Source organism: Balaenoptera ricei, chromosome 9 (assembly GCF_028023285.1).
Source record: "Balaenoptera ricei isolate mBalRic1 chromosome 9, mBalRic1.hap2, whole genome shotgun sequence".
Lineage (NCBI taxonomy): Eukaryota > Metazoa > Chordata > Mammalia > Artiodactyla > Balaenopteridae > Balaenoptera > Balaenoptera ricei.
The window spans coordinates 6644109-6656038 of record NC_082647.1 but is presented as its reverse complement, the minus strand read 5'-3'; the positions used below and the strand labels follow the sequence as shown (position 1 = coordinate 6656038).

Here is an 11930-nt window from a genome sequence, read left to right as displayed (position 1 = left end):
ACAGGGCCTGGGTCCCTTGGCTCAACTCCTCTCTGGGGACCCAGAGTCTTTTTTTTTTTAATTAATTAATTTTTGGTTGCATTGGTTCTTCACTGCTGTGCGCGGGCTTTCTCTAATTGTGGCGAGCGGGTGCTACTCTTCGTTGCGGTGCGCAGGCTTCTTACTGCGGCGGCTTCTCTTGTTGCGGAGTGCGGGCCCTAGGCGCACGCGGGGCAGTAGTTGTGGCTCAGGGGCTTAGTTGCTCTGCGGCATGTGGGATCTTCCCGGACCGGGGCTCGAACCTGTGCCCCTGCGTTGGCAGGCAGATTCTTAACCACTGCACCACCAGGGAAATCCCTGGGGACCCAGAGTCTTTTATACAAAATAGATTAAATGGTTGGGGATAAAAAGAAAAAAAAAACATCTAGGAGTCCTTGTAAGAACAAGCCTTGTTTTTTGTTTTTGTTGTTGTTATTACATAAATTAACCCATTTATTGTAGGCTAGCAATGTTTCAAATGGTGGCGCTTCTACTGGTCCTTCAATTCCTTCCGTCTTCTGATGGCTGACTTTACTGTGACGGCAGAAGTGGTGTCGTAGGTCCAGGCACCACCAGCTACAGTTTTCATGCGGGAACCACAGTGCGAAATGCCCACAGCTCGTCTCTTCATCTCGATTTTGCCCCAGAAGGAGCAAGAGTACTTGGCGTGCTGGCTGATTTCAATTGTCTTCACCGTTTTCCGGAGGGAGGCACCATAATGGGTCCCGTATTTACCCACCATTCTGACCTTCTTGGTGCATTTAACCATGTCGCCACCACCTAGGTCTGAGCCCAGAGAGGAGAAGACCTGTTGATTGGCTCCTAATGGAAACTAAAGGTAAAGGTATAAAATGATAACACTGAGATGAAAGTTAATAAAAATTGGTATATGTAAATAGGCTTTATATAAGATGGTTACATCTCTTTTGTTTAGTTATATTGTAGGATAGACATGTTTCACTGGGGATTACTTCCCTTGTGTGGCATTATAAGACAGAGCTTATGGACCTGCCCCTCAGGAAATATTTATTAAACCAACTAAAGGAAACTGATAGTGTTACCTGGGACTGTACAACATAAAGGAAAACTAAGAACTAATATTCAGGGGCTAATAACAGTGACAATAGAGATTTGCTCTTGGTCTAACCTGTGCACTTAAAAGAGGGTCTTTATTGAGTACCTACCGTAGGCAAGCTTTTGAAGGCATGATAAATTAAACCCTAAAGTTCTAAAACACAGAACTCTTAAATTTCAGTTTCGTTGAAAATCTTCTCACTGATATAGAAAAGCAAATTAAAGAAAATACAGTTAGGCAAATGCATTTTTAATAGCATTTACGTGACAGATGATTTCTATTACTGAAGCAAACCTGGGTCCGCTCACCCGCACAGAGTGAAGCCGATCTACTGACACTGGATTGTGCTGGAGAAAAGCGCCATGCCGATTGTAAAGATGCCAGTACCAGGCTCCTCTCTTATGTCTTGGGAGTGGTCCCTCAGAGCTAGCTGAGGGGCTGCCTCCGGGGCCTCAAGTCCTCAGAAAGTCTGCTGAATAAAAGAGAATTCTCAACTTTTCGGTTGTGCACTTTTTTCAGTTGACAGTGCTGTGTAAATTGTTGACAAAAGCTAGGGTCTCCAGAGAATTTCAAAGCTAAACTCCTGAGAAAGCCACAACTTCTCTAATCACTGAGACTTTCATGGTCCATCTGGGCCAGACGTGTGGGTAGGGAATGCGGAAGAGCACATTCTAGTAAATTTGCACCGCTCAGACCATGTAATGCAGGAGAGGAGTGTTTAGGCCGTTAGGAGGAACAGAAAGCAGGCAGGGGAAAAGGTAGAGGAAAAGAGAAAGGTGATAGACTAGATTCCTAGAGCTGCTCTAACAGATTATTACAAACTATGACGCTTCAAAGCAGAGACATTTATTGCTGCAGAGTTCTGGGAGTTCGCACTCAAAATGCTGGCAAAGCCACGCTCTCTGAAGGCTCCGGGGGGGATCCTCCCTTGTGTTTTCCCAGCTGCTGGTGGTTGCTGGCAGTCCTCGGCATTCCTTGGCTTGTAGCTGCATCACTCCAGTCTCTTTCCTCTTGCATTTTACTATAAGCAGCAAGGAGAAAGCAGACTGCACCTTCCACACTGTACTGAGAAATCTCTTCAGCTAAATATTCAAGTTCATCACTTACAAGTTCTACTCTCCACCCAGCAATAGACTGGCGCTATCCCTAGGATACACCAAGCCACGTGTCTGACTTCTTTCTTCCCCGAAGAGCCCTGCAGTCTCCCAGTGCACCCAGGAATGATGATCAGACACTGTGACTGGCTTTCTGGGCAAGATTTAGGTCATTTACTAAGGGCCTTTTGGATCCACCACAATAACCCCAAACAACAAGTAGAACTTTGGCAATGTTGGTGTGATAACAGGCACACGGAGAAAAAGCTTTCAACTTGTCAAAGCTGAAGCACCCACCAAATTATGGGGCAATATTTCTGTCTCTTTAAAGGCAAACAGTTCCTTCACTGGCTCCACCCAATCTGCTTCCTGGCTCAGAGGTTTCAGAAGGTGCAAACATTTTCCCCGCATAGTTAAAGCAAAAGCACGGGCTCAAACAGCTTCTTTGGAGAAAACTTGACAACTCCTCAACTCCTTCAAAAGGTGAGCCGGGCTGAGAAGAGGCCCCAGAGGATAGAGCTGCGAGGGGCAGTAGGATACAGGGAGTCCGCGCGGGGCTGGGCTGTGGCCCGAGAAGGGACCAGGTGGTGTGCAGGCAACGCAGGAAGGAGGATGCTGCCAGAGTGCTGGTGGTGGAGGGGAGAGAGGGGAGGAAAGACGTTTATGAGCATAATGTCCATACACCTCATATTCAACAGGACAAACCTTAGCTGAAAACTGCACCGTCTATCTAGGTGCTGTTGTGATGGACATTGAGTACCACTTGATAACCCAGAGTTTTCCCTTAATAGGAAATGAGTGTCCCCAAGGCAGGTCTTTAGAGCTGGAAGGCAATTCAGAGGCCACCCAGTCTAAACCCCTGTTTCTTGTTTTTAGTTTAATTTTTATTTTATATTGGAGTAGAGTTGATTTGCAATGTTGTGTAACTTTCAGGTATACAGCTCAGTGATTCCGTTATACATATACGTATATCCATTCTTTTTCAGATTCTTTTCCCATAAAGGTTATTACAGAATATTGAGTAGAGTTCCCTGTGCTATACAGTAGGCCCTTGTTGATTTTCCTGAAAGAGGATCAGAACCCCTGAGAGCATGGTGACTCTCCAGGGATTACCCAGGTCACTAATGACACAGGAAATCTAGAATTCACTTTGAATTCTTTCCGACACTTCACAGAGAGAAGCTGTGTCCCTAATAGGGTGACCTATGAGTTGCGGAGCAAGTGCTATGCAGAGAGGATTAGCTATTCTAAAAAAACCATGTATGTGAGACCCCCTTCCTTGCCTTCCCTAATTATAGGCTTGCTAACCAGTTCACCATTCGGGAAAGAGTGTGGACTGTCTTCCCCTCATCTGCCTCTGACCTGATGTAGACTACAGAATGACGGGTCTGAGAAGGAACAAGAAGAGGCCGTAGTGTGCAGTGCTTAAGAGTGAGCGTGGTAGTCAGACAGCCTTTGAATTGGACCCCTCTCTGTTCAACACCTATTGGCACAATGACCTTGGGCAAGTGTCTCAGAATTCTTGAGCCACATCAGTCTCCTCATTTAAAAAACTCAGGTAATAAAGTTAGCTTCCTTGCAGGTTAGTTTTGCGAGTAAGTGAGACACAACTGACCATTGAACAACACAGATTTGAATTGTGCGGGTCCACTTATATGTGGATTTTTTTCAATAAATGCACATTCAACTCTCCATATCCCTGGTTGTACATTGGCAGATTCAACCAAAGAGGATGGAAATTTCCATCCAAGGTAGTTTGAATCTGCCAATATGAAAACCCGATATGGAGGGCCAACTGTACTAGCCATTTTACATGAGATATTTGAGCATCTGCAGATTTTGGAACATGTTGGGGTCTTGGAATCAATCCCCCCCTCCATATTGATATGGAGGGATGACTCTAATATACAAAACATATTTATTAGTGTGCTTGGTATACAGTATACATTCAGTAGCGGTTACACTACACCCAGGTTATTTTTTTTATTGTGGAATTTTTTTTTAACTTATTGAAAGATAAAGGGAATAATATAAGGAACTTCCATGTACCTATACCAAGCTTCAACAATTATCAGTTTATGCCAGTCCTGTTTCATTTATATACTCACCACTCCCCAGCCACCCCAGATTTCTCTGAAGCAAATGTCAGACCTTGTGTCACTTTATCAGTAAATATTTGAGTATGTATGTCTGAAAGATAAAGACCATTTTAAAAAATTACCATAATCAGACTTCAAAAAGCAATGAGAATTTCTAGAAAATTACCAGTTATATTCACATTGCCCTGATTGTCTCATAATTTTAAAAATTGTTTGAAGTTGCGCCCAAATGAGGTCCATAAATTGCAATTCATTGATATCTCTTAAATTTAACTTAACACATAGGTTTCTACCTTCCTTGTTTCTTGCTGTAAAATTTCTTTAAGAAAGGGGAAGTCTTTTGTCCAACAGAATTGGAAGTGTACACTTTGTTGATTACACCCCAAAATGTCACTTGTCATGCTCTTCTAGTTCCAGTGTTTTGTGTGCATTCTGTTTAGGGAGAAGCTTGGTCAGATTAAAGCTTGGCTGGTGTTTTGGTGGGAGTACTTCACAAGTGCAGTTGTTAATGTCAATCAGAAGGCACATAATGTTTGGTTGTCTCAGATATTAATGATTACCTTGAGTATACGTTTCCTTAAGGGTCACAAATTATGATATTCTAATTCTATCATTCTTTCTTCATTTATTAGATGGAATAATCCTATAAAAAGAAACTTCCCCTCAACAATTCTTTCATTTCCACGAGGCACAGTTATATAAGAAAGACAAGATAAATGCTTTGTTCTTTCCCTTTGTCAACGTTCAGAATGACATACTCCTAACATACTCCAAAGCGAACAACTGACTTCTTCTAAGAAGATGGCATTGCTATGAACACATAGATTTTAACTTGTTTGATATATTTCAATCCCTTGGGATCATTATTCTTATTGATGCTCAAACTGCCTCATCTTTGTCCCGTGGGGGATCGTCTTCAAGTTGGCTCTTAAGTCCTTTTGATGCGATCCTAGTAATTTTTTTCATAGCATCCTTGCTGTCTAGTATGACAAGACGGTCTATGCTCAACTCGTACATTGCCTGGCCCAGACCTGGAATCCATGCTTTCTCCTGAGAGCCCTGAATTTCTGGTGGGAAATGGCATTTGAAGGTTACAATCTGCACGAAGGGTGCTCACTGTTACTGAGCTCATCATTGTTTTTATGCCTTTTCAATGGATTTCAAAACTATAGAAACACACACACGCACATACACACAACTAAGAGTAGGATTCCCGAAAACAATTTTTTGCAGGTTTTTTTTGGGGGGGTGGTGCTTAACTATATCCTACTGGGGATGGACAAAGAAATTACTGCATTGTCAAGTCTCTAGGACCAATTTTTTTGTGGTTCATCCACCACACAAAGTACAATCTGGCTAGTTTGTTTCATTTGCTTTGGATTTTTACTAGTATTTTGAAATATAATTTTTGCTGTATAATATATGCTTTCAAGATCAAATCTATGAAATCTAAGTATATCCAAAGTAGTCTAGTTCCCAGCTTCTATCCCCAGCTTCCCTCCACCCTGTTTCTTCCATCCCCATATACGTAACTTTTTTGTCTGCTTTCTTTTCCGATAATCCTGCCATTGTTTTTACGTATGAATGAAAAAATATACATATTACCTTTTATATATGTAGGCCCCAGTCCTCCTTGTTAGAGAAATGATAGTAAACTCTACATTATTTTTTTCACTTGGCTTTTTTTGCTTAATGATATATCCTGGAGATGTCTCCATACCTGGATATAAAGATATATCTCATTCCGTTTTACAGTTGGCTAGTACTGCACTGCGTGAATATACCTTAGTTTATTCAACCAGGCCCATACTGATGGGCATTTGATAGGTTTTTGGTCTTTTGCTATTTCAAATAGTGGTGCAGTAAACAGCCTTCTGCATAATTTGTTTCTGTATTTTTGTCAGTGTACCTTTGGGATAAATCCCAAAATTGAGGTTGATAATCAAAGGGTAAATGCACATGTACTTTTGCAAGATATTGCTAACTTCTCCTCTAGATGTTTTAGACTGCTTTTCCATTCGCACTAGCCATGTGGGAGAGCACCTGTTTCCCCTACACCTTTTACCAATATATTATGCCAGCAAACTTTTGGATTTTTGCCAAACCTGTAGGTGAGAAATAGTATCTTAGTGTAATATTAAATAATTAATTTAATTTTTCTATGTTTTGATATATTTTTCTCTATTACGAGTGAATGTTAATCTCTTTTTATATATTCAAAGGATATTTACATTTTTTTCTTTGAACTGTTTATTTATATCTTTCTCCATTTTTTATCGAGTTGCTGGTCTTTTGTTTCTCTACTTTTAGATATTCTTTGTTTTTATTTTTAATTTTGTAATTCAAGTATAGTTGATTTACAATACTGTGTTAGTGTTAGGTGTACAGCAAAGTAATTCAGTTATATATTTTGTTTTTCTGATTCTTTTGCATTATAGGTTATTACAAGATATTGAATATAGTTCCCTGTGCTATACAGCAAATCCTTGTTGCTTTTGTATTTTATATATAGTGGTATGTATCCATAAATCCCATACTCCTAATTTATCCCTCTTCCGCCACTTTCCCCTTTGGTAATCAGAAGTTTGTTTTCTATGTGTGTGAGTCTGTTTCTGTTTTGTAAATAAGTTTATTTGTATTTTTTTTAGATTCCACATGTAAGTGATACCATATGATATTTGTCTTTCCTTGTGTGACTTACTTCTCTCAATATGATAATCTCTAGGCCCATCCATGTAGCTGCAAATGGCATTATTTCATTTTATTTGTGGCTGAGTAATATTCCATTGTATACATGTACCACATCTTCTTTATCCATTCATCTGTCAGTGGACATTTAGGTTGTTTCCATGTCTTGGCTATTGTAAATGGTGCTGCTGAGAACATAGGGGCGCATGTATCTTTTCAAATTAGAGTTTTGTCCAGATATGTGCCCAGGAGTGGGATTGCTGGATCCTCTGGTAACTCTATTTTTAGTTTTTTGTGGATCCTCCATACTGTTCTCCATAGCGGCTGCACCAAATTACATTCCTACCAGCAGTGTGGGAAGGTCCCCTCCTCTCCACATTTTCTCCAGCATTTATTGTTTGTAGACTTTTTGATCATGGCCATTCTGACTGCTCTGAGGTGATACATCATTGTAGCTTTGATTTGCATTTCTTCAATGTTTAGTGATGCTGAGCATCTTTTCATGTGGTTGTTGGCCATCTGTATAGATATTCTTTGTGTAAAAGGAAAATTGCCCCTTGCCCCTCTTTTATAGAAGTTGGAAAAAAGAATTTTCCCCTAGTTTGACATTTGTGTTTTAATTTGTGTATGGATTGTTTATTTGTTTGTTTGCCTCACATTATCTTTTTGATTTTTATGTAATCAAATTTAGGAGTCTTTTTCCTTACTCTATTTCAAATCTTAGAAATATATTCCCCAACCCCAGGTTACAAAGATTTATCCATGTTTCTTCTATTATCATATGGATTTTTTTTACATTTAAATTTCTAATCTATTTGGAATTTGAATGGCATCAGGAAGTGGATGCAGTTTTATCTTTTTCTGTATTGTTATCTCAGTGTTGCTTATTAGTCCATCTTTTTTCCCATTGATGTGAGATGCTGCCTTATTGAATATAAATATAACATGATATAATTGAATTGAATATAAATGAATATAGTGTGATCAGTTTGGTCTACTCCTGAATCTTCTGTTTTTGTTTCACTGTTCTCTCTATTCGTGCACCAACACCATACTGCTTTAATTATAGGAACTATAATGTTCTACTATCTGGTAGAGCTAGTCTTCCCTCATTTTTCTTTTCTTGATTGCCAAGGCTAATTTTCTGTTTTCTTCATCCAAATGAACTTCATAATCAACTATTTTAGTTGCATGAAAAAAAAGCGATGAAAAAAAATTTTAATATATATTTATGTAAAATCATGTTAAAGAAGTATCTATTCATTTAAATTTTATGATTTAAACATGAATCAGTGTTGGGCTTCCCTGGTGGCACAGTGGTTAAGAATCCGCCTGCCAATGCAGGGAACACGGGTTCAAGCCCTGGTATGGGAAGATCCCACATGTCGTGGAGCAGCTAAGCCCATGCACCACAACTACTGAGCCTGCGCTCTAGAGCCCGTGAGCCACAGCTACTGAAGCCCGTGTGCCTAGAACCCATGCTCTGCAACAAGAGAAGCAACTGCAATGAGAAGCCTGCACACCGCAATGAAAAATAGCCCCTGGTCACCGCAACTGGAGAACGCCTGTGTGCAGCAAGAAAGACCCAATGCAGCCAAAAATAAATACATACATAAATAAATTTATAAAAAAAAAAAAGAACGTGAATCAGTGTTGAATTTGGCCAAATGTCTTTTTTGCACCTAGTTCCTTTTCTTCTTAACCTATTAGTGGGATGTGTTACAACAATTTCCTCATGTTGAACCACCCTAGTATTTCTGAAACAGTAATACTTAATCAAGGTGTATTGCTTTTTAGTGTCTAATAATTTATTTAGGATTTTTGAATCAATACTCACACATGAGACATGTGTATCGCTTTATTTGTTGGTGAAATCGTGGTTAGCTTTTAGGATCAACATTACACTCGCTTCATAGAAAGAGCTGAACGTTTTCCTTTCTTTTTATGTGATCAGGAATTGTTTAAGTAGCACTGAGATTATCAGATCTTCAAAGGTTTCAATTAATTCCATGTGAAATCATCTGGACATGACTCTTTTGTGGGGATACTCTTTAAGTACTTTGTTATTTCTTCCACAGCAATTGAGCTGTTTATGCATAATAGAATATTACACATTTTCAGGGAGGAAAAGAAAGAAAAAAAAAGAGAGTTGGGAATGGTTCTCACTTGCCCAAATTGACCCTTTTTCCCTCTCCTTCCTTTTCTTAAGATCTTGTGGGTACCTAAGCCCCACGGCCTCTTGATATAAACATGGCTGATGCCCAGGACAACGCTCTGAGGATCGTGCTGGTCGGGAAGACTGGAAGTGGGAAAAGTGCCACAGGAAACACCATCCTCGGGGGAAACGTATTCAAGTCTAGGCTTGCTGCCCAGGCTGTTACCAAAACTTGTCAGAAAGCATCCCGGAAATGGGAGGGGAGAGACCTTCTCGTTGTTGACACCCCAGGGCTCTTCGACACCAAGGAGAGCCTGAGCACCACCTGCAGGGAAATCAGCCGCTGTGTCCTCGCCTCCTGCCCCGGACCTCACGCCATCGTCTTGGTCATGCAGCTGGGCCGCTACACGGACGAAGAGCAGAAAACCGTGGCGTTGATCAAGGCTGTGTTTGGGGAAGCAGCCATGAAGCACATGATCATCTTGTTCACTCGCAAAGAGGAGCTGGACGACCACAGCCTAAGCGACTTTGTGCGGGGTGCGGATGTAAAGCTACGAAGCATCCTCGAGGAGTGTGGAGACCGCTGCTGCGCCTTCAGTAACAGGAGTTCAGACCAGGCTGAGAAGGAAGCTCAGGTGTGGGAGCTGGTGGAGCTGATAGAGAAGATGGTGCAGAACAACCAGGGGGCTTACTTTTCCGACGCCATATACAAGGACACGGAGGAAAAGCTGAGAAAGCGGGAGGAAGTCTTGAAGAAAATCTACGCTGATCAGTTAGAAAAGGAGATTAAACTACTTCAAAAGGAATATGCCCATAGACCACAGGAAGAAAAGGAGGAACAAATAAAATTGCTAATGAAGAAGCATGATGAACGAATGAAAAATATAAGGGAAGAAGCCGAGGAGAATTTATTTCAAATTGTTTTCAAGGGGATTAAAAATATTCTTTCAAAAGTATGGCAAATGTTTTGGTAGTGTAAATTGTATTTTTACTTCTCAATTTACTATAAGTTGTTAATATGGTAGTTTGCATTTTCCAAAGAGGGCTAAAACCATATCTTCTTTCTGACTTCTTCTTACAATCTGACCTTGTTACTCTTTCCATTGAGTTATGGGTCTATGTCCCCTGCCTTGAAATTGGATGGACTTTGTGACTGCTTCGATAAATTCTGGGTGTTTGAAGCAACACCATGTGACTTCCAAGGTTAGAAAAGGAAAATGCCTCCTTGCTGTCTCGGGGTGCTTGCCCTTGGAATTTGGCCACCATGTTGTGAGGAAGCCCAAGTCACCCGCATGAAGAGGACTTGAAGTCACTGGCCCACTCCCCTGGCTGATATTTCAGCTGCCCGCCAAAAGCAGCTTGCCAGCCATGCAAGCGAGGTGACACCAAAGTGCATTCTCCAGTTGCCTACTGATGAAGCTGCAAAGAGCAAACGTGAGCCATCCCCACAGTGTCCTGCCCAAATTGCAGATTCATGAGAAAAATAAATGATTGTTGTTGTTTTAAACCACTAAGTTTTGGGATGGTTTGTTATGCAGTGAGAGCTAACCAGAATGAAATATCTTCCCAGCACATTCCCCAAGACTCCCGGCTCCCCGCTGTCCTTCTACACGATGCCAGTGAATGTAAGAGGTTATGAAATTGACATAAGCAGGCAATGATCTATTTCAGAGAGTTCAAAGAGTCAATTTAGGAAACTTCAAATAAGAAACCCTGCATACGTTAAGTGTCAGCACCACTGATAATGTGTCTTATTTCAATCCACATCTATGAGTACTTTGTTAGTGAAGCATCAGTCTTCTCTGGCACCATTACTCTGTGGTTCATGGAGATGTGGAGGTTGATAAATCCTCTTATTGTTTTTTTCTCTCTCTTTTTTTATTAAGGTACCATCCTAACTTAAAATGCCCCTGCTGTCCCTTAGAAATCTCTTCTGTGCCAAATATTTTTCTTGCCTCTGCAGATCCACAGTTCACCCTTCTTTCACTCTAGCTTTTTGCCTGGGACGCTGATCTAAATGGACTACGTCAGTGGGATCTCTTGCTCTCTGACTTCTGCTTGGTTTCTGCCAATGGGAAATCCAAGCAGGAGAGCTCTCGACGGTAGAAAAGCAAGGTCAGGGTATCTGTTTTCCTGCCTCTCTCCCTGCAGGGGCATCTCGCACTAGCTGCGACCCTAAGCCGAAGCTCATAACTCCTCCCCTGGAGGCTCTCTACCCAGCTCTCCTTCTGGGCTCCAGCTTTTGTTCACCCCTTAGGGTAAGGATGTAATTTCCTCGCTGTTCCTAGCCCTCTCCCTTGTCATTTCCAACCCCTGTATCCACAGCTTGTAGGAAGCCCCTTCACTAGGCTCTCCTCCAACTACTTCATTATACTAAGCCATCTGTTTTCTGCTGGAATCCTGATTGATACATCTTATGATACCTACTTCTTTTTCTCTTTCAGAGCATTCCCTGACTTTTGTTGTTGTTGTTGTTTTTCAATTCACTCTAGTGTTTTCTGCCAGCAGAAAAATCTCTCCTGACTGTTGAAATCTTTGGGACAAGTTTACCCCCATGGACTGTGACATTGGCAGTGAGCAGATAAAAGGTTCTGTCCGGCTAAAATAATTGCAAAACTTCAAAGTTAGAGGGATGACTTTATATCATTTATAATGATGGCAGATAACCCAAACTCAAACTGTTGGACTTTTTACAGCTGTCCTTTGCTTTGCCTGTGAATGTGACTGAGAGTATTTACTGCACTGGTGAAATTTAGGGAGGCAGGGATTCGAGATCAAATCTGGAGAAAATAGGATCCCAA

At 41.1% G+C, this 11930-nt stretch overlaps 2 protein-coding genes across 2 annotated transcripts; one reads left to right on the top strand and one right to left on the bottom strand.

The window, feature by feature from the left end:
• Nucleotides 1-483: 483 nt before the first annotated feature.
• Nucleotides 484-787, bottom strand: LOC132371355 (large ribosomal subunit protein eL43-like). The gene has a single exon (XM_059932588.1). The coding sequence runs from the start codon at nt 785-787 to the stop codon at nt 509-511; it is 279 nt and encodes a 92-aa protein (XP_059788571.1). The 3' UTR covers nt 484-508.
• A 1814-nt stretch (nt 788-2601) lies between these two features.
• LOC132371354 (GTPase IMAP family member 7-like) lies at nt 2602-10103 on the top strand. Its single transcript, XM_059932586.1, has 2 exons — nt 2602-2670; nt 9184-10103. The coding sequence occupies exon 2, from the start codon at nt 9225-9227 to the stop codon at nt 10101-10103; it is 879 nt and encodes a 292-aa protein (XP_059788569.1). The 5' UTR covers nt 2602-2670; nt 9184-9224.
• Nucleotides 10104-11930: the final 1827 nt, after the last annotated feature.